This window comes from Balaenoptera ricei, chromosome 12 (assembly GCF_028023285.1).
Source record: "Balaenoptera ricei isolate mBalRic1 chromosome 12, mBalRic1.hap2, whole genome shotgun sequence".
Classification (NCBI taxonomy): Eukaryota; Metazoa; Chordata; class Mammalia; order Artiodactyla; family Balaenopteridae; genus Balaenoptera; species Balaenoptera ricei.
In genome coordinates, this window is record NC_082650.1 from 67,582,015 (window position 1) to 67,605,074 (window position 23,060).

A 23,060-nucleotide genomic window follows, 5' to 3' on the forward strand; every position below is an offset into this window, starting at 1 on the left:
GGACTCAATTGTATACTGCAAGGAACCTTACACCCTCACATGTGGACAACCCAACCTACCCATCTGAGCCCATTCACACACCCTCCCCACAAAGAGATACGCCTTGGCTAACCTTCAGGAGGCAAGACCCAAATCCAATGGACACTCCTGAGTTTTTCTCATGTTTAGCTTCTTGACAGTATGCAACGCTGAAACACCCTTTTATCTTGATTTCCACAACATCATAATTTTTAGTTTTCCACAAATTTTTTTGGCAGTTCCTCTGCCTCCACTCATGCCTTAAACATTTTATCCCTTAAGGCTCTGCTTTAATTCCTGTTCTTTCTCACTTTACACATCTTCCCTAGGTGATCTCATCCATTTCCATGACCTAAATTATCATCAGCAGGCCAGTATCTATTTCTCTAGCACTGTCTTTTTTCGTAAGACTAGCTGCCTACTTGATAATGACACGTGGAACTCTCATAGGCACCTCGAGCTCAGTGTCTTAAACTGCTCTTTACTCTCTTCTCCCCCAACCTTGTTCCAGTCTTCCCTGCTTCTGAAAATAGCACCCTTCCCATCTGAGCTGCACGAGTAAGAAATCTGGAAATCACCCCTTACACTGCCCTTTCCTTTGCCTCCTTCCCCCACATACCACCAATTCTGTTTGCTCAGTATCTCGCATATCCATTTATCCATAACCCCTATGGCCGCTGTCTACACTGTTCAAACCACTATTACTTCTGTTACTACCACAACAGCCTCCTAACTTGGTGCTCCTCAAACTTTTTCATGTCATGGCACAGGTTGAAAATGATAATATTGTAAGATACTCTGGAATAAACTGGAAAAGATTTTAAAGCATCTATTTGGGCTTAACTTAAAAAAAAAATTGCTTTTCTCACACTGTAATTTTGAAAAATAAATAAAGCGTTACAATGTTAAACACTGGAATTTTATAAATATCAAATATATTTTTCAAAATTTTAAGAGGAATTTTTTATAAGTTTTCCTTCATAAATATAACTTTTTAATATAAGCTTTTATCATTGAAATGTCTACTATCAATCCTGATCAAGACTTTTTAAAGATGAACTCTTCAAATTCCTGATAGGCATTATCTAAGAGAACTTATGTTCATACACGGAAATGAAAAAAGTGTTTAAATATTTTTACAACCATTTTAAAATTTACAACAGTTGAAATCATATTTTAAAACTCTAACAGCTCTTCCTGTTATTTAAATAGCAAATATAATGTTCAAATTCCTTCCAATAACATGAATGGATTTTGAAACCAGCTGAACTTTTTCATATCAAGTATTTCAAAAACAATGATGGAAATTTTATCTGCAGGACACACGGGTACCATCAAATCAGTTGCCTTGCAGCTAGCACAGTGGACAGGAACAAAAAAGAACATCAGCTGCAAACAGAAATGTCAGCTATGTGTCATGTCAGAGAATGCCTTGGAGCTGCACCTCTACCCCACATTTGCAAGCCCTCTCTGACCAGCCACACTGCGGGCACCTGGAACTAAAACCCTCCCAGCAGCCCCATGGACTGTGAAAGACCTAGAATGAAGATGTGGGGAGTAGAAAATACGGGATAAACCCAAACATCAAAGAAATGCAGGAATTTGGGGAGCCACTCTCCATTCAGCCACTCACTGAGTTGCTAAGGGGTTGGCTATCTTCTGCGTACTGCAGTTTTGAATATAATGAAGCAGAAAACTATTTCTGAACTTCCTGGAAAGAATACTATTTGATTGGGGTGGGCTAGCTTGGTTCTGGAACAGGCAGTAAAGACACACTTTCTAAGAATAGAGCTCAACCTGAATAGACATGAATAATGAACATTTGTTGGTTGCATTCCCAGCAACCATTCCCTGCCTTGCCCCTCTTAAAAGTCTCTAGATTTTTCTTCTGGTTAGCAGCTCCTCCTTCTCAAAGCTCATGACTCTTTGAGTCCTGGATCTAGGATAAACAAGACATTCGCAACCTTAAACGCCCGTCCCCATTCTTCACTCAAGGGTACAGTTGCCAAGGGCTTAAAGTTCCCTGCTCTTCTGAAACAGCTACCAAAAGAGATGCTCTCTGTCATTGTACTGGACAACGTGATCTCATATGAAAAATGAAACTGCTAAAGCATGCATTCTTAATGGGGGTGATATCATTTCCCAGGGGGTGAAAACTGGGGAGAGAAAAAAAACTTACTCTCTTTAGGTATGAAGCATAAATATGCATACAGTACATAAACATATACACAATATATATGTGGTATTAAAATGCTGGGGGGCCATGAAGAAAAAGTCTTAAAAGGCTCCTTAGGGGATCAATAACGGGAAAAAAAAAGTTGACAAACTCTGTTCTAGAGCAATGGCAAATACCACAAAAAGCAGAAGACAATAATGGAAACTAAATTATTGATGTTATCATTGTTTATGAAACAAATGACACCTGAAGCCTGTTCTAGCTCTTAGCTTCCCACTTAACCAAGCCAATAAATCCTCTTTATTGTTTAAGCAATGTTACCTTGAGTTTCCTGTTACTCTTCACAAAAGTCCTATTAACAGATAAAATATGGAACTCTTTCTCTGAGGTATTATATTGACACATGGCAGTGCAACAGGATATTAAAGTGAAACTATTTTAGTCTGCTTCTGCTAAGCCTCCATGAAAATAGGTGCCAGATACCTTCATAACCCAAATGAGCGAAGTAAGATGAGAATCCCACTTACAACATGCAAAGAGATGGTGAGAAATGGATTTCAAAACTCTTTGCCCTCATCCCCTGGGTACTATAAAAGGGTTAAAACTGAAGACAGTTGAAGGTTAGAGAGTAGTTATTAGGACACTGACATGAGGATGGGCGGTGGAGAGTCCTCAAACTGGGAAGGAATTCAAGGAGACCAGTTAAATAGCTTGATGTGTATCTCTGGAAATTTGTGGAGAGGCAATCGACTAGTGACTGAAGTTGACATGAAATTGTGAGGTTCAAGCTTTCATCTGTAACTCGTGAAAGTTAAAGAAGTTAAAAGGAATACAAAGTCAAAATTGAGGTAAACTGAGACAAATTCTCCTCCCTCATTTCTCTGGATTCAAACTACATTGCTTAGGATTCTTTGATTGCAAGTGACAAAAATACAGGTTGAATCAGCTTAAATGAAAAATGGTAATTTATCGGCTCATAAAGTCAAAGCACAGAATGGGAGGGGTAGATTGGACCTTGGGGATGACTAGAGCCAGAGACATAAGCAGGGCTGAGAGCTGGGACTTTATTATCAGAAGCTAGTGAAGAGGTGCCAGATAGGAAGGAAGGAAGGAAGGAAGGAAGGAAGGAAGGAAGGAAGGAAGGAAGGGAGGGAGGAAGGAAGGGAGGGGGGAAGGAAGGGGGGAAGGAAGGAAGGAAGAAAATCTGCAAGCAAATAGGACAAGAATTGATTTTAGATTACTATCAATATCAGAAGTCCAAATTGGTGCATAAAACACAGAAGGAGAAGTATAGTATTGGGGTAGATGTTCAAGATCATGTAGGAAATTCACTTTGAAATGCATCCAACAAAATAAGACAGATATATGAGTGGATGGATAGACAGATACATGATAAAACAGGTATAGTAAAATGTTAATGATAGCATCTTGGTGGTAAGTATATAGGTGTTTACTATAAAATTCTTTCAACTTTTCTGTATGTTTGATATTTTTCTTAACAAAATTTGGGGGGAAAAAAATCAAGCCTAACAGCGTCACGGCTGTAGTGATTAGTCCCTTATCAGCAAGATTCTAGTCCTAAACTGAAGGTATAGAAAACAGATCTTGCACTCCAGGGAAAGTGAGGACTGGCAAAACTTATTCATTCAGCTAGAACATATAACAAATATATCTTGAATTCCCACTTGGTAGCATCCATTGTATTAAGATCAACGTGGTAAAAAGAGAAATTAGATATGACCTGCAGAGTGAAAGGACAAGGTTAAGAGGTGACCATCCTAGTTTGGGAATTTGAGTAAAAAAATGACAGGTAAAAATGGTTATCCCACTGATTTAATATGCTTCTATTTGGTTACTAGTGCACTAAGCATCACTTCACATGTAGAAATAAAGCTCTGATTTCTCACTTGGACAACTGAGTAGATGATGGGATCCTTCATGGAGACAGAAAATGCACACGGAAGAATATATCTGTGGTGGGTAATAACTTCTGAATTCGCTTTTGGAGTCTTGAAGTTTGGGTGCTTACATTACATCTAAATAGAGATGTCCAATAGGTCCGGAATTCAGGAAAAATTTGAACAGTGGGAGAAACTGGGAGTTATCATCTTAAAAGTGGTCAAGACCCTGGGTAAGATCATCCAGAGATTGTGCTGTGAGAAGAAATTATTCTTTCTTTCATTCTCTTACCCGTTCACCAAACTATCATTGAGTGTTACTAAAACTACAAAAAATGACAGAATGTTTTCCAGGAGTTCATAACTTCTTAATTGCCATATTCAATGACCTATTTGCAATCCCAAACTAGTTAAACTTACTTCTGTACAGCATTTATTTGGTTGGCTATTCCTTAACTGAAAAGCTCTCCTACAGTGATATTCCGATCACCATTCCCCCACTTTTTCGCCAGTTCCTTTTCGGTCTCATACTGAGACTTAGAATTTGACATTCCCAGGGTTTCATCCTTGGTCCTTAAACCTTCATCTCTAACTCCAATTTTCCCAGTTAGGCTTCAGGTCAAACTGACTAAAGTTTAACAGCTAGTTTAAAACTAAAAATTGTGTTGATGGTATTGATACAACACCGGCATTACTTTCCGCCTTATAGATATTCGGACTTAGGTTCTACTAGCCTGTGAGAATCGTAATTGTTTTACTCTGAGCCTATTTTCTCAGGTCCTGAAAATGGCAACAAAAATATTTAACTTGCAAGGCTACTGTTAATGATTAAACTATAATTGTAAAGCATCCAGCACAGTGCTCTGCACTCCGACACGTACCATTAATACACCCCATAAATTCAGATAAACGACAAATTATGCCAAATTATAAGTATCTACCTTACCTAATATTAACTTCTGTTCGTGAGGCTACATAGTGTTAATTAGGTTACACGCGCTGGCTCGCTATGTATTATTTTCTTTAGAATCTCTCATAGCATCAGGGACTGGCTCAAAGTAACAGTAGCAACCGCTTCCTTCCAAACACATTGAGGGAAACACATTTTCCAAGGCTTTTTAAGAAATAGTTCAGTTTACCTTAGGGGTGAAACTGAAAAGTAAGCTTCGTCACAAAAACTCAAGCCAACACCACCGTCCGTCTGCAGGTCTCTGAGGGAAAAGGGAGCGGGGTCACAACATAGTTCACGAAGCAGATAGGTTTTATCTTTCCCGCTGGTTCCTAGAGGACCAACCATACTGATATTCCATCATGCTCTGCGCCACTTCCGTTCGCGCGTTTTAATTACGTCACGGGCCAGCTCTCGCGGTATCTTCCGGTTGCTGAGGCTCTTTAACAAAGATCTCGCGAAATTTGTCCAACGGGTCCAAGCTAGCCTCTCACCCTCCCCCACTCCACCCCCAACCCGTCCTTCCTTTCTCTGTCTCTGTCACCAAACTCTCCCCTCCCCTCCCTTGAGCTCACCGCCCACCTCTGGTTTCCGATTTTAGGCCGGAACCGGAGGTTTGGTGGGCGGGGCCCGACGGAGGAAAACGCAGCGGAGCCGGAGCCGGGACTCGGCTGTGGCCGCAGCGCCTGTCCCCGCCACGGACCGCCGTGGCTCCAGGTTGAAGGTCGGTCCGGAGGCGGGTGGGCGCGGGTCTCCCCCGGACTGTCCGGGCCGCAACCTTCCCTGGCCCCCCGGGTTCCGCAAGGGATCATGTCTACAGCCTCCGCCGCTTCTTCGTCCTCCTCGTCTTCCACCGGTGAGATGATCGAAGCCCCCTCCCAAGTCCTCAACTTTGAAGAGATCGACTACAAGGAGATCGAGGTGGAAGAGGTGAGCGAGGCCCGGCACGGAGGCGCCGGCCCCGGCCCCGGCCTGTCCAGGTCTCTTCCTGGTCCCGACTCTTAAGGTGCCTCCTCGACCCCTCTGTTTCGCGGGGTCCACCCGGGTGTCCCCACACCCCACGGAGACCGGGTGTAAAGGGGACTCTCCGCGTTCACCTGCTCCAGTATAGCTCTCTTTTTTCCTCACTTCGGCACTCTTGAGTTTGAATTTGATATTCCGGTGCTTGGATTTGGGTCGTCTCAAACAGAGAAGGATGAACTGGTGCGGTCGTGTGGTCCACCAGTTCTCCAATCTGTTCAGTAGTAAAATTCATCAAAGACCATGGCCGTTTTGGAGTTTTGGTTCTCTAAGGCATAGTGTTGTTAAGGGCCAAGGATTTTATTATGTTCGACTTCCAGCTCAGCGTCTGGCGCCCAGTGGGTGTTCTATGGATGCTTGATAAATTAATACATCCTGAGATCTAACACAGTTTTTCCCCGAGTACGGAATGGTTCTCAGTTTAGCCAATTCCATAGAGCAGTAGTCGTAATAGTAAATGTTCTGCCTTCAATTAGACTACTTTAGATTGATTTCACCTTTAGTACTGTAGACTGCTATATACGATGAAAAGATGTTTCAAGTAGCATATTCTGAAGAGATAACTAATGATTTCGGTGACAACCAGAATATATCAGACCAAAAATCGCTGTTAGAAAACCCGAATCCATTCTTATTCTGCAATAAATTATTTTAGAGCAAGGTAATAATGTGCCTTTAATACACTGCTTCTTTTCAAATTCACAGTTTGGTTGTAAAGTCCACAAAACTTAGAAAAGTAAGATCTGTATATATGTAAAGATACACTTTAGAAAGTGTTAAAACTTTGGTTGAAAATTGTGTCTATTATTTACCATTTGTTTATCATTTTTAAAATGTACTAAACACCTTACATTACATACACCAAGAAGAACCCTGTGTGTCCTATATTACAGACTCTCAATTACCTCTACTCTAAAAATTCAAAATTATTTTTAGGTGGTGGCAAGCTAAAAGTAGTGAGATAATTATCCTTCAACAAATATTTTTTTTCTATACATGTTTTGGAAGAATAATGGATTATTTAATCATATTTTTACTTGAATAAAATAACCTTAAAGGTCACTGAAAACAACCTCATTTTACAAGATAGTGTAAGTGGGAAGAGCGAAGCCTTTGGAAGGAGTTAGATGAAGGTTCAGTATATCAGCTATGCCACTTATTAGCTGTATGATTTGGAGCAAGTCTCCTGACTGACTTTGTTGATCTTTCATTTCCTTAACTGTAAAATAGAGATAATAATTTCTAGTTCATTTTATTTGTATAACAGATTTTATTAGGTAATACATGCAAAACACCCAACACTGCCTGACACACATTACTAGGAAACTGAGTTACAGAGAGGAACAGTGACCTGCTTTACGGTCACATGGCTAAAAGCAGGATCCATAGTTTGGAAAGAGGGGGGAATTTGTGTGTGTGTGTGTGTGTGTGTGTGTGTGTTCTATTGAGCTATGATAAATTCCTTTTTAAGAATTGGATAGTTGCTCCAGCTTTCATGGCTAACATTCTTTCTTTTTTAAGAATGAAAATTTGGTGAGTCAGTATAAAAGAATTACAGTTTTTAAATAAGCATTTACGTCTGCTCTGTGGTGAACTGCTATGCTTGTAGACTACAGATTGTCATATAATAATAACTTGTACTTCATGGTCTTCCAAATGCTTTCACAGACTTACATCATTTGATTTTTACCACCTTAGTTTTCCCACACTACTTTCTAAAGCATTTTACATTCTTGATTACTAAGGTGTCATTTATCATTTTACTGCTCTTCCTCCGAAGCCACTTAACTTCTGATTGAGGTTCTGTTTCCAAAGACCCTTCCTTCAGTTTAGATGATGTTTGATGTTTCAACTTTTCTTTGGTATTTTTAGGACATTCCTGAGGAGTAAATTTTTGTTTGTAGCTGAAGTTTTCTAATGTCAGGCAGTCATCTAATTTTATTCTTCTCACTTTTTTATTACACAGTTTAATTTCATGTTAAAGATTGAATTTAGACTTTTCTAATGTTAAAACTGTTACATAATTTTCATTATATTCTTTATTTTCACATTAAAACAGTGTTATATAATCTAGGGTGCAGGGCACTCAGTAACTATTTCTTAACTTAGATTCTGCTTCTAGCTTAAAATCATGAATAAGAGAACAGAGAAAGGTGACTAAAAACAAAAAGTATTTTATGTTGCTTTCAGTATTTTATGTGGTACCAGTATACTGTGTATAAGTAAAGAAAATCGTATTCTGTTTCTCAAATAACAGTGTAATTGAATCAGCATTATATCAATTCAGTTGGAAACTATGTAAGAAAAATACTCCAGCCATAGGCCAAATATGCACTCATTTCGTAGGTGCATATTTTTAAGGCATCAACTGATTTTACGCCTTAACATTTCTAATATCTCTAATATCAGGACTCAGTAGTATCAGCGTGGAACTTCCTAAATTCAATTCTGATATCAAATTATGTCAGGTCTCAGCATCAGGAACCTATGTAGGTACTTTTTTTTTAAAGTCATTTAGCTTTTGTCATTGTGGATCTGAGTGTAGAGACTGTTGGAATAAATTGTGAGGTATGCACATTGTGGACTAGCTTGCAAGAAGTGGTGAAGGCAGTGTGGTGTGGTAAAAAAGTGTACCCAGTAGGCTGGGTATTTAGAAAATGTCGATGCCATACGGATTTTGCCATGATGTATTTCAGTAACTTTGAGCAAGTCACCTTATTTTTCTGGGCCTCTGATTTCTCATGTAAAATGAGAGATTGAACAAGATCATTTAAGGTCTCTTCCAGCTCTAAAATGAAAACACATTATTGTTTGCAGTGTTTATGCTGTGTTTCCACAGTAAGCTTTAAGGACAGTGATCGTGATCTCGTGTGGACTGTAGTTTGTGACTGACTAATCCTGGTTAAATAGGGCAAATGATACCCCCATTTTACAGATACTGACAAATGGTCATAGAGTTTGATTTGCCAGAAGCCTCATGTCTAAGTAAATGGTAGAGCCAGGAAATGAATTTGCAATTTCTCACTCCTGAGTCATTTGCTCTTTCCATTTGGATTTACAGGGTCACTTCGGTTCTTTCTGAAGTACTCTGTAACCAAACCTTATTGTAAGAATGGGGAAACAAAATACTGATTTCCTTTATAATAGTTGGTCTTGAGCATTTAATGAACAGTGTCTTCTGTGGATAATACTGATAAGATTATGGAAGATGAATAGAAGGATCCTAGGATTCTCTCCTTAAAAACTTTGACTTACTGTGAGACTAGATTTTCAGGACCACAAATTTAAAACTATGAATGTAGTGTAAATTGAGCACTTAACCCATAATTTGAAAGTAGAGTTTATCACAGAAGGCTCCATTGAGTGGGAAAGATTTTGAAACTACATTTTGAATAAAGTAAGCATCATAGATTGGGAAAGATACTAAGATGAATTTTCTTTGCAGTTGTTCCTCTGCCTCGAATGCTCTTTCCCCCAGAACTTCAAATGGCAGACTCCTCACCATTCAAGTCCCACTTCAAATGTTACTTCCTTAGAGAAGCCTTCCCTGAGCAACCTAGATCTTTGTCATTTTTGTTACCCTTCATGGCACTTACCAGTAACCAAAATTATGTATCCCCCCAGCAAAGTTTAACCTGTCTTATTCACACTTGTAACTCCAATGCCTAGCATCTGAAGGTTTTCTATAAATAGTTTTTCATAGTAAATTAAGAGCACAGTGGCATACATGCTTTTCCATGTAGTTTTAGTTTAGGTGGTTTTTTGTTTTTAAAAACCTGACTTGAATAAAGGAATGGAGTAGTCTTCCATCTTAAATTAGCTTTTAAAGGAGTTGCTTTCTTTAAACACATACACCAATTTCTGATTTTGGTTTTTGTGCCTTTTAATACTAATTGCATGGAAATATTCTATAATCATCTCTCTTATTCTTCTGTACTTTTTATTAAGAAATTAAATTTAAATCTGCTTTATTACATGAGACTAAAGTTGTGGACTCAAAACCATGAGGGCTAAACCGTAGGGGGAGAGCTACATATAATAAGAGAATTAATCTGAGAACATTTTAATTTAGAAAACATTCATAAATTCAGAAGGAAATGTTTCTAAATTGATTTCCCTTTTAAAACCAAGTTCTCTTTGCGTTCCTCTGTTCTTCTATTTTTACAGCTGAGGGATTGTGAAAAATGTCTGAAATATTTATTTCTAGGTTCACCATTTTGGATGGATGTGTGTGTTGGAGGGGATACTTGTAATTTGGATGTGCACCATTTTTTACACTCTTGGTGAAAACTGATCTTTGGGGAAAGCTGTCAGTTCAAACTAATTGTTAATGATAATATGTCAAAGAACCTTACTAAGATATGAATGCAATCCAAAAAGCATATTTGATTGTGAACTTGAATTAGAAATTTGGTAGTAAGTAAAAAGTGACTTCCTTTCAGTGTTTTGTAGTTTGAATATTAGTTTTATCATTGTTTACCTCAGTTGCCATTGTGTCGCAGTTTGCCATCTGTGCCACTCTTTTCCCCTGATCTACTATGTGTCAAGAAAAACATTAGGTTGCTCACAAGAATTCTCCTTTTCCTTTCTTCTTGCCCAAGATGTCATGTCCATATTATTTATGGAAAACTTCAGCAAGGGAGGGCTCTCTCGTCTATGTCATGGTTTCCAGTGAAGTGTCTTGTCTCACTATTAATTATGGTTTTAATATAACCTAATACAGTCATTCTCAAATATCACAATCACCTGAAGGGCTTGTTCAAACACAGATTGCTGGGCCCGACCCTCAGACTCAGTAATTCTGGGTGGGAACCTGAGAATTACATCTTCTCAAATTTCCAGGCAATGCAGATTCTTCCGGCCCAGAGACCACACTTAGAGAGCCATTGGCTTAATGCTTTTGCTGTTTTTATGTCTGCTTTCTTCTTGAAACTCTTTTTTTTTTTTTGGCTTCTTGTGACACTTTCCAGGTTTGCCTGCTACCTTATTGACTGCTGCATCTCAATTTTTGCTGGTTCCTTCTCCTCTGTGTTCTAAATGTTGAAGTGCTTCAAAGCTCAGTTCTGGGACCCCAGTATTTACATGTTATTTTTTGGTCACCGCATCCAGTTGATTGACTAGAAGTACCAACTAAATGCTGATGACTCTCCCAAGTTTTCATCTCCTGCCTGACTTCTCCCTGACTCATGTTTCCACTTTCTTGATATCTCTGCTCGGATATCTAATAGGCATCTTAAGCTTTATATGACTAGATCAGAACTCTGTGCTGTTAAAAAAAAGAAGGAAAATCTGCTTGCTCCAGTCTTTCTTATCCTTCATCAAACTGGTGCTGAGTCTAGACGTTATCCTTGATTCATCTCTTTTCCTGTCCACCTGTCCTGCCTGCATGCAGATCATCAGCAAGCTCTTTTGACTTTACCTCTAAAACCTATCCCAGATCTGCGCATTTTTCTGCACTACCATCAACCTTGTCCTCGAAGCTCTTCTCTCTTGCTTGGGCTGCTTTTACAGCCTCTACCTGGTCTCTCTTTGTATATACGCTAGCTTCCCTACAATCCATTCTTCACACTAGAGCCAGAATAATTTTTTTTTTTTAATGCAAAATCATGTCACATTCCTCCTTAAATTCCTCTAATTGCTTCCCATTACTTAGACTGAAATCCAAACTCCTTTTCATGGTGCCAAGAGCCGTTCAGGATCCAGTCTGCCTGTCTCTCCAGCGTTATCTTTTTTTTTTAAACATCTTTATTGGAGTATAATTGCTTTACAATGGTGTGTTAGTTTCTGCTGTATAACAAAGTGAATCAGCTATATGTATACATATGTCCCCATATCCCCTCCTTCTTGCGTCTCCCTCCCTCCCTCCCTATTCCACCCCTCTAGGTGGTCACAAAGCACCGAGATGATCTCCCTGTGCTATGCAGTGATCTCCCTGTGCTATGCGGCTGCTTCCCACTAGCTATCTATTTTACATTTGGTAGTGTGTATATGTCAATGCCATCTCCACCTTTATCTTGCATCACTCTTCCCCTTTCCCACTATGCTCTGCTCACACCAAACACTCCAACTATTCCTCTAGGTCACCACTAAAGTATCACCTTTCTCAGTGAGGCCTTGCAGGACTATCCTGTTTAAAACTGGGGTGGGGTAGTGCACGCACGTGTACACACACACAATTATGCTGCTTTTCTGCTTAGTGCGCTTATTAGTTTCTAAAATATATCTTTTTTTTTTTTAATAAATCTTGCTTCCTCTTTATGTGTCTCCCTCCACGAGAATATAAGTAGTTAGAGCAAGGATTTTGGTTTGGTTTGTTCCCTTCTTTGTCTGGAATGCGTAGGATAACGCCTAGTCTATAGATGGGGTTCAAATATTGTTGAATAGGAAATGAGGGGGGTTTTTTCCCTTTTAGGGCCTTTACATTAGTTGTTTCTTCTTCTTTGCTTGGTTCCGTGTGTCATTCAAATATCAAGTTAGTAACCTCCTCAGATGGCATTTCATACTATCCAGCCATAAGTTTCACCAGTCTCTTTGTCACATTATTCAATTTTTTGGTTTTCTACACAGCATTTATTTTACAAGCTGATATTTTTCTTATTCATCTTTTTGTCTACTGATTGTCTTTTCTTTCCTCTCCCCGCCCCCCTTAAATTGAAAGTACATTCCTCGTAGATCAGGGCCTTTGTCTTATTTACAGCTGTATCTCTTGTATCCCAGATGGTAGCTGGATATAGTAGACATTCAAGAAATATTGGTTTAAGGAGTAAAGAAATGAAGTTCATCATTCTCTTGGCATTAGCCTCACTTCACCCCTCGAAAGCAGGAGGTCTTACCCATTTTTCCCTGCTTGCTGACTAGGCCTTCCCCTTTGGCTTTCATTGATCCTCTGAAATTCAGCTGAGCTCTGCATTTAGCTCCCTGTATTTGAGCTGTCTACCATCCAACAGCCTCCTTCCTGCAGTCAGAAGACTTCAGTTTTCAGTTACCTTGTTTTTTCTCTTGGCAAGAGTTTTTCTGTATCATTTCCCTGTACTGTCGGGGCTGAGAGAACCTGGGTAGGGCCTCCCTCTGACTGTCTCCCTTGCCACACTTACTCATTTGCAGCTTCCCATGTTGGCAAAGCATATCCTGTGAGGCTGCTTCCTCCTGGGGATCTCAGTGAGAAGTTGGGAGGGAGGGAACGCAGGAATAGGTCTTTCCTGCCCTTGAAGCCCTAAGTCTGTCCTGAAAGCCGCCATCATGGACTCTCACCTTTGGCTCTCTTCAGCCGGGAAGTGTTTTTTAAAAAAATTTCAATGCTGTTGTTTTGTTTTGAATTTCTTCTCTACCTCATTTTCATCCCACAAAGGCAGGAATCAATTCTTTATATATTTTTTTTCTTTCACCCCTAATATTTATGCCGTTTGAAAAAATGAGAAGTCACATTTTGATTCTGTGATATGGTGATTTATAAGAAATAGGTACTTAGCCATTCAAATGATCAAAATATATTTCTCATATATATATATTTGGTCTTTGTCTACGGTTCCTGGCTCACAGCTCCCCAAACCCTCTGATTTTCATAAGTGAAGAGAGAGATAAAGATGTCTCAAGGTTAATTTTGGACCACACCTAAGGATGGGGCTGGTTGCCAGGAGAACCAACAATGTGATTAGAGGGTTGGAACTTTCAGTCCCACCGCTCTGACCTCTGGGGAGAGGAGAAGGGCTGGAGGTTGAATCATGGCCCTGTAATAAACCTCTGTATAAACCCAGAAGGACAGGGTTCAGAGAGCTTCCAGGTTGGTGAACACGTGAGGATTGGGGGAAAGTGGGACACAGAGGGGGCGTGGAAGCTCCGTGCCCTTTCCGCTTACCTTGCTCGGCTGTTCCTGAGTTATATCCTTGTGTAGTGAACTGGTAATCTAGTAAGTAAAGTGTTTGAGTGCTGTGAACCACTTGAGCAAATTAATCAAACCCAAGGGAGGGGGTCACTGGTACCTCCAGTCTATAGCTGGTTATCAGAAGCACAGGTGACAGATAACCTGGCTTGTGACTGGCCTCTCAAGGGGGAGGGGGAGCACTCTGGTGGAACTGAGCCCTTAACCTGTGGCATCTGATGCTCTCTCCAGGTGGATAATGTCAGAATTGAGCTGAATGGTAGGACGTCCAGCTGGTATCTGAGAATTGCTTGGGAGTGTGGGGAAACCCCCCTCCACACCTTGGAACTGGTGGTCAGAATCATTAGATACACAGAAATATAATTCGTTAAGCATTGACTCTGTGCCTCTAACCTTTGAATTCACAGCAGTTATTTTTTCTATCATGTATTTCAGTTTATGTGTACAACCTTGGGCATCTTGGACTTACTTTATTATCATTTTAGATCTGTTGTTTCACCATACATGTGAAATATAATATGGCCCTAATGTGAGTGGAGGCTTCTTAAGTACATGGGCTGTCATCTTACATGAATATGCCTGTTTGTATTTCAGACAGTTCAAAAAATTGCTTTCTTAAACAAAAGGGAGGAAGCTTATCATGTCCTTGCTTGCCCACATTTTGTTACCATAGTTTTACGTTGCAAACTCAGAGTCAGCCATCATCTCAGCACTAGGTGGCATTTGTGCATCACAGTTAGTCATGCACACCTTACACAGTTTTTACAACAGATGCATGATCCACAAATGCAATGTTTGGAATCCCTGCGGGGACATTTCTGAGAATAGGAAAATGAAACAAGAGGAGACCTACCAAGTACCAGTTGCTTTGATGTATTTGTAAATATATAATTGAAGAATATATTAAATTACTTCACGATCATTATTTCATAGTAATATCAATAGGTTGACTGGTCTCCATCCATGCTTTCTTAGCCGACATTGTCATAAAGTTGAAATTCATTTTAGGACCTGTTTGCTATTCATCGTGGTTAATTGTGAGAGAAATGAGGAGTATAGCTCCTGAAACTGATTCATACCCAACTCCAAGCACTTATTATTCTTTTGTAGTATTGAAGAAAATGCCTGGTTTTGACTTATGAACACTATAGATATTCTCTGAGGAAAATGTAAGCATCTCCCTTTTACTGTTGAGAAAGCAGAAGCTCAAAGACATTACCAGTATTGGTAGCTAATAGGCAGACAGAACCTACATTTAAACTCAAGACTGTTAGGTTCCAGATCCTAGGTGTGCTTTTTCTGTTATTCTGATGGTACCAGGTTTAACCAATAACCATTCATGTTAAAGTAACTGAATGACAAGTCCAAATAACTGACGTTGCTTCCTTTCCCTCATGAGAGCTGTGGAGGAGGGCTAGAGCCTAAGCAGGAGGTCCCTGAGCACCCAGGGCTAGGAATGGAAAAAGGGAAAGTCACTAAAGGAAAGACAGCCCAGATTCCTTTAAGTTAATGACATACAGAGGCTGAATATAGAGTGAATTGGTTATTACATACTCTAGGCTTCAAATCCTGGCTTCTCTGACCCTGTGATCTTGGGCAACTTGCAACCGTCTGACTCAGTTTACTACTTACCTTAATGGAGGAGGATTAAATGTGTTAATGCATGAAAGCACATAGACTAGTACCTGGCACATGATAGGCATTCAATTAATGTTAACCATTTGGGTGGTTTTATACGTTAAGCAACATGAGAAAAGTCCATACTGCTTTGTGTAATGTTTGAAGTGGAATTTGAGCTATGGCTAGAATGGCCATCCACCTCAGTTTACAACTACTGTCCTGGTAGTTACAAGCACCCCTTTCTTACTCTACAAGGAGTTCCTGTACATGTAAGTTTGCCTAAAGTGAAGACTCCTCCTCCAAGAGAAGATATCACTGCTCCTTTCTGACATATAATACAGATATATGTGTACAAATCAGGTTCTCTAACATTCTGGTGTTAGACTTCCTGGCATCAGACTGCACTTGCTCTTTACTAGCTACATAGCCCTGAGCAAGTTAGTTGATTTCTTTAAACCTAGGTGCTTCATCTGTAAAATGAAGATACCTCTAGTACCTGTCACCTAAGGTTGTGTAAATGATGTAATGTATGTAAAGCACTTAGCTTAGTGCCTACTATATAGAAAGTACATCATAAATGAGAGCTGTACAGGGAATTAGATTTTTTGCTTAAGGAAGTACTTAGATCTGTTGGAAGTTGAAAGATTGGAGTAGATGGCACCTAACTAAGGTCATTTGCAGTGATAATGTAGAATCATTTTACTCTAACAAGTATCTAAAGCTATTCTTTTATTGTTGTTTTAATATTTTGGCAAATTTCAAACATTGATAAAAGTCGAATAGCCTGAGAGAGGAATGAATTCATGAGCCACCCATCAGCTTCAACAATAATGCAACGTATCATCAATTTTTATTTTTAACTTTAAAAAAAGTAACTTTAATGAGATATATTTAACATATCATAAAATTTACCCATTTGAGGTGTACAATGATTTGTATAAATTTGCTAAGTTGTACAAACATCACCAGAAATCAGTTTTCAAACATTTTCATCACCTTGGTGTAGGATTCCTCCTACCCATTTACAGTTAATCCCAGTTTCCACTCTTAACCCCAAACAACCACTGATCTACTTTCTACCTCTAAAGATTTGCCTTTTCTGGACATGTCATATAACTGGAATCATACAATATGTGATCTCTTGTGTCTGGCACTCGAGTGTAGTGTTTTTAAGGCTCATCCATGTTGTAGCATGTATCAGTAGTTCATTCCATTTTCTTGACAAATAATATTCCATTGTATAATATGATACTATGTTTTGTCTGTCCTTCACAGTGGCCAGTTTTTTATCATCTATATTTTTATCCTTTCCCCTCTACTCCCTACCCCCACTGAATTATTTAAAAGCTATTTTTTAATTTCATAAATATGAGAGCTTAAAACATTGATTATATGTTTCTGCTTTTTGTTTATTTTTTTCCAAGCCATCTTCTCTCTGCCCTCTCATTCATCTTGCCTGTTTTAATTTGTTTTCTGTCTCTGTCTTTTTTGTTTGTTTTCGGTTTTGAGAATGAAGAGATGTCTAGACCATAAACTTTCAAAGACAGAGATAGTACATTTCATTATCTCCTCACTCTAATGTAAATTCATACCTGCTCAGTGGCAAATCCAGATCGTGATGATTTCTAAAAATCTTCTTTAATAAATCTTTCAGATTGGCTTCAGTGTTATGCATTAGGCTGTTATTTGTTTCTGATTCTCGTGGGTTTTTTGTTTTTTTTTTTTTTAAAGGTCGTTGGAAGAGGAGCTTTTGGAGTAGTATGCAAAGCTAAGTGGAGAGCAAAAGATGTTGCTATTAAACAAATAGAAAGTGAATCTGAGAGGAAAGCTTTTATTGTAGAGGTAAGTTGAAGTGTCATTTCTGTTGTGTAGTTCTTCACCTAAGATACTCTGTGAATTTAATATTATGAAAAAAAATGTTTCTCGGCTGTCATTTCTCTGTATACTTGAACATCAGCAGTTTGGTTGAACCAAAGGGAATGCCATAGGAACATTTTTTCATTCACACTCTTAATTCTGATTAAAAATTAGGGGAAAAGAGACTTAGCTACATAAATGAATTCATCTCTGAATTAAAATACAATCTCTTCCATGTAATTCAGATCTATTTCAAGGCATAGAATTTAAATTTTAAAATAGAAAAGAAATGGTAATCTCTCCCATTATCTAAAATTAAGAAGGGAAATTTTATGCTTTCATTTTTGACTGAACATTTTTAGAAATTCGAATGAGATTATTTTAAGGAAAAACAATTTCAAATTGGTTTTTCTCATTTAGCGCAAAAATTTACAACTCTCTTCTCTTACATATTTGATGATGGAGGAGAATTTGATAATCATGAGATTATTGTATTACCAGCTTCATTCTTTTATGCTGTTTTATATATTAGATCACAGTATTTCAATAAATCAATGGTTTTATCATTTTTTAACTTCATTGGCCAATAGATGAGTGGTCTTTACCTTATAAACCTTCTGAATTTATATCTGTGATTTTATTTAATTATAATTTCAAAATATACTTCATGATACTTTTTAATGTATAACATGAAGAAATGAGAACTTAGTTGTGAGATGATGAAGTGGATTTTTGTAATTAGTTGAATGAGTTGAGAAATGCTGATGAATGGTTTGATGTCATCATGAAGAAAGATGATCTATAGTAGTATGCTGCAGGAGTCTGGCTTTATCTTGCCTTATTCACAATTTTTGTTTATGGTTTATATGAGGTCATTGATCGTATACTGTTGTATTGGCAGTTTCCTAAAACTAGGTAAAAATATGTGTTAAAGGCTAGTAATCCAGAGTCAAAAAGCTCATAATAGCTTGGAGAAAAAAAGTTTCTCATCAAAGTTATGTATACATGTAATTTGTTGATAAATTGTCAAATGGTTCTCCACGTATTCTTACTAAAAAAAAAACGTTAATCCCCGTACCTCCTCACATCAAGTTTTCTGCTTCTCAGAGGCAACTACTTTGAGCTCATCCCTTAGTTTTATATGGTATCCCCCAATCCAGAGACACACACCTTCACTAAAGAAGGTATTATTATATTTCTATCTCTGTATTTATCTCTATATCTCTATATTAAATATACATCTCTATATTTAGGAAGGTATTACACCTTCTGTAAAGGATCAACCTCTAATCTTTGAGACAGTAAAGAGGCAGTCACTAAGCTGTTTGAAGTCAGGGCTGGAGGGAATCTTTGGTCTAACTTTTAAGCAATCTCTGCTCTTTTATTAGCTTGTATGAATAGATACCTGGTACTACCACCACTCCTCCACCTTTTGGAAGGTTTGTGAGATAAATCTGGTTGCTTCTCACTTTTCCTTATTTCTTTTAGGTCTGCTGTGTCAGTTATTGCTAGTCATTTGCTGTCCAACTTCCAAAAATATGTGCTGTTTTCTCATTTCACATTCTCTTCATCCTTCTGAGTTTATGCCTTGAAAAAAGTACCTTTACCATCTTAGTGGTATTTGAGGAGGGAACAGGAATAAATGCTTGAATAATCTGCTGTCTGAAGCTCAGTAGTGAATCTTAATGAGATAAAATATAATAAATAGTGATATTAATTCTATTAGGACTGAAAATCTACAAATGTTGGCTGTAGAAAAATACAGCTTTCTAAGTAGCTGTATTGTAGTAAAAAGGTTTACCTTAGTGGACTTCATATGAGCCAGCAGTATAATGTAGGTAGTAGAGAAGGAAAGGAAGAAGAAAGGGGGAGAAGCAGAAAAGGGGGAGAAGAAAGAGAAGAGAGAGCAAGGCACAGTTTGGGGGGATATGTTAATAGAAATTTGAGATGTGGAGAAAGGGAAATGAGTACAGCCAAACCCCTCACTGACCTCCATATGAATCATTGGATTGGATTGGATAAAACTGGAAGTAAGGAGACCAGTTAGGAGAAGGCTGTAGTAATTACTACAGTGGTTCAGGTTGGAATTGCTAAGGCAGTGGTAATGGGAATGGAGAAGAGGGAGTTAATCAAAGAGATAGAAGATGGAGGGAAGAGAATGCAGATTTTAAGTCAGACCAAGGTTCAAACCCTGGCTGTACTGTTTGCTAACTCTAGGGTATTTAGCAGCTCACTTAACCTTCTCTGAGCCTTATCTTAAAGGTACTTCATCTTTAAAATGAAAATGATAATACCTACCTTGCAAAGTTGTGAGAATTATACAATATCTGTAAAGTGCCCACCAGTGCCCAGCGTAGAGTAGGTCGGCTATTCATTCAACCATCACCTTTGAAGATGATGATGATGATGATGATGATATGGCTTCTTCTGGTTTGGATAACTCAGCTCAGTGCCATCTCGGGGATGGCATCCTAACACTTCTTGACAAAGTTAATTACTTCTTCTAATTTGTACTTACGCCGTGTACATAACTCCTGTTATAGCACTTGGCACATTGCTTTAATTATTTGTGTACATGACTCTTCCCCCAACTAAACTGTGAGAGCTCTGGGCAGGGATTCTGTGCCATTCTGGGCAGGCACTTAGGACCACAGTGCCTGCTACATAGGAAACAGTGATTGCTGATTGATTACACTAATGTTTTGTACAATGTTAAGATTTGAATGATACTGTGAGATCACTTCGTTAAAAGTTAGCACTTTTTAAAAGAAACCTTAATTTGTTCCAGCTTCGGCAGTTATCCCGTGTGAACCATCCTAACATTGTAAAGCTGTATGGAGCCTGCTTGAATCCAGTAAGTTTGTCACTTTTTCATTATACTCTGTCTATAAGAAATGACGTGGCAGATACGTGCAGCTGTGTAGTTTATGAAGCTATTTTGATCTGTCATTTCAAAAAAAAAAATTGTACTGTATGTGTTTCTAATCTGTTAGCAACACAATATAAGAGAATAGTTGTCTTAGGTGGTCTTAGCCAGTAACCTCATCTTCTTAGGAGGCTTACAATATCCTATAACAGCACCTGTTCATTTGCACTGGAAAAAGTCACCAAAGATCTCGTGATTATGTTTTTATGTACATCTGCACTCTTAGACAGTGGTCCCCTAGAAGACAAGGTCTTAGATCATAGATACCTTTTATTTCCTCTAGCACTATTCACATAGTAGGGGACAAAAGAATGATTTTTAATGCATTTATAAAATCAGAGGTTGAACTAAGTTATCTCTCAAGTTCCCTAAGATGCTATAGCTCTGTGGTTAATTATTCTGGCATATGTTTCCTTTAGGTGTGTCTTGTGATGGAATATGCTGAAGGGGGCTCCTTGTATAATGGTGAGTGTCATTAAACCTGTCTTTATCTAGTAGAGTGAAATAATTGAAAAGCTTTTAATATAAACTGTAAGTTACTTAATGTTCTTCACAGTTTATCCTCAGAGTCCCAAAAGGAGGTAATTAAAAAAAGAAATCTGCTAAAGATTAAAAATGAAAAGACAAGATGCTACAACATTAGTATGTGAAATTTAGAAGTCTAAGGATATCAATCTTTTAAATTGATGGTACTCTGCATAATGTTAAAAGCATTTAAGTAAAGTCAAACTTGCTTTTTAAATAGATTTTAAAATATCTTCATACTTTTAATTTTTTTCTTTTTGCCCTCTCTTAGCTTTCAGTCTCCTCTTTTAGAACTCTTTAACCACACATCCTTATTCTGCTTTATTTTGCTTTTTTCCCCAAAAATAAAATTGTGAAAACTCACTTCACAGAGCATTTTTTTTAAATACAGCAGGTTTTTATTAGTTATCTATTTTATACATGTTAGTGTATATATGTCATTTTGATAACAATGAAAGGAAACTGTATCGTTTAGTTACCTTTATAGAGCAGAGCTAACCCTTTCACTGTAAGAAACACCAAACATATATAAATATTCTCTTGTCACAGCATTTATATAAAATAAATTGTAGCATTTTATTTTTTAAATTAACATTATTTTATATAAACTAATACTTATATTTCCTGCTCATGTGATCGTCATTGTTAATGGCTATCTAATACTCCCGTGTTTTATTTGGTTGAACTATTTCTAGTTTTTAGCTATTATAGAAAGCATAATTGTAAACATCTTGATGCACATTTTGTTTCCTTCCATGGTATTTCTCTGTATCTCTCTTATAGTAGTATGTCATCACATTGCTTATAATTTATATTATTGTGTGAAGGACTGCATCTGTCAATATGAAAAAACGTGGTAATGTATATTAATTTTACTTGAATGTATGTATAACAGTTAATGGAATCCTATTAAATGTTAGGTATTTATATGGTAGTTATCCATTTGAAATCATTAACTATTTCCATCTTTTTATTCAGAAAAGAATGAAAAGCAGGACCGATGGGAGCATGTGTAGGAAAATACCCAGTCGTGTGTTCTGATAGTGCTTGCATTCACCTTGTGTCTTTTGTTATATGCAATAAAGTTCTTTTTAGTTTGTGCCTTTCTTTTGCAGTGCTGCATGGTGCTGAACCATTGCCATATTACACTGCTGCCCACGCAATGAGTTGGTGTTTACAGTGTTCCCAAGGAGTGGCTTATCTTCATAGCATGCAACCCAAAGCTCTAATTCACAGGGACCTGAAACCACCAAAGTAAGTTCTAATAATGTGGTGTCTCTCTCTCTTGCCATCCCCTACCCACTCCCTAATTTAAGCTGGTGGTTGCACATCAGTTTTTCTTCTCTCATCCCTTTTGGCTTGCTCAAGAATGTTTGTTTTTTATTTTTTTAAGATTGTTTACTTTTAACTCACCTTCATCATTTAGTCATTTATCTAAGCTTGCATTTTAGAATGTTGTCTTTAGTGGGGTTTTTATTTTAGTTGAATTTTTATTTTTAATAACTTCTACCTTAGATTAGCGTAATTCTAGAATCTGTTAGTCTGTAAGTCCTATTTTGTGCCCACGGTATGTATTGTTTTCCCTAAATAGTTAGTTCCATGTCAGCAGAGAGAAGTCTGTCTTGTTCCCCACTCTATCCCTAATAAGCACAATGTCGACATTACACACAAATATGCAGAGTGGTTATTATTTGCCTTTTCAGAGGAAGGCAAAGGGCATTGCTGGCACATCTGAGTAGAAATTGAAAATATTCTGGATTTCTCCATATTGAGGATTCTGGGACTTTGAAAGAACTTCAAATTTCCCTACATAAGTATTTTTAAAGGCTAAAACTTTGTGGATTTTTTGTTTCTGTGGGTACACAATTAAAGAAAACACATATTTTTGTCCCCATTTCTATTTTTTTTCTTCTCTGTCCACCTGTGAGAAAGTAAAAAGTCCCCATATGCTCTTTCCCCTCTACCCCTGGCCACCACATCAGTCCTCAGATATGAGGTATCCCCTAGGAAATCAGTCTCAAGTATTCCATTCTCTTGATGCTGGTTTAAAGCATTAAAGCATCCCTTCTGGGTATAACTTCTCACTCTCCTATCTAATCTGATACACTCTACATAGGTTTCAACTCTTGGAATCACTGTTCTCGCTAGTTAGTGTACCTTATTTCCACCTCCAAGCTTAAACTGATTTCCCT

The 23,060-nt window shown here is 38.0% G+C and overlaps 1 protein-coding gene and 1 long non-coding RNA gene across 3 annotated transcripts in view; one reads left to right on the plus strand and one right to left on the minus strand.

The window, feature by feature from the left end:
• The window catches only part of LOC132376390 (uncharacterized), a 251,195-nt gene extending 245,805 nt beyond the window's left edge, over positions 1-5,390 (minus strand). Inside the window, exon 1 of the long non-coding RNA XR_009506285.1 lies at positions 5,232-5,390. This is a non-coding gene — a long non-coding RNA (uncharacterized LOC132376390). The remainder of the gene's footprint in view (positions 1-5,231) is intronic.
• A 122-nt stretch (positions 5,391-5,512) lies between these two features.
• Positions 5,513-23,060, plus strand: part of MAP3K7 (mitogen-activated protein kinase kinase kinase 7) — a 61,987-nt gene continuing 44,439 nt past the window's right edge. For both annotated transcript variants that reach the window (XM_059941572.1, XM_059941574.1), the window contains exons 1-5: positions 5,513-5,971; positions 17,292-17,402; positions 20,206-20,271; positions 20,763-20,808; positions 21,984-22,122. In XM_059941572.1, coding sequence (XP_059797555.1) covers positions 5,852-5,971; positions 17,292-17,402; positions 20,206-20,271; positions 20,763-20,808; positions 21,984-22,122 — 482 coding nt within the window. In that variant the 5' untranslated portion in view covers positions 5,513-5,851. The remainder of the gene's footprint in view (positions 5,972-17,291; positions 17,403-20,205; positions 20,272-20,762; positions 20,809-21,983; positions 22,123-23,060) is intronic.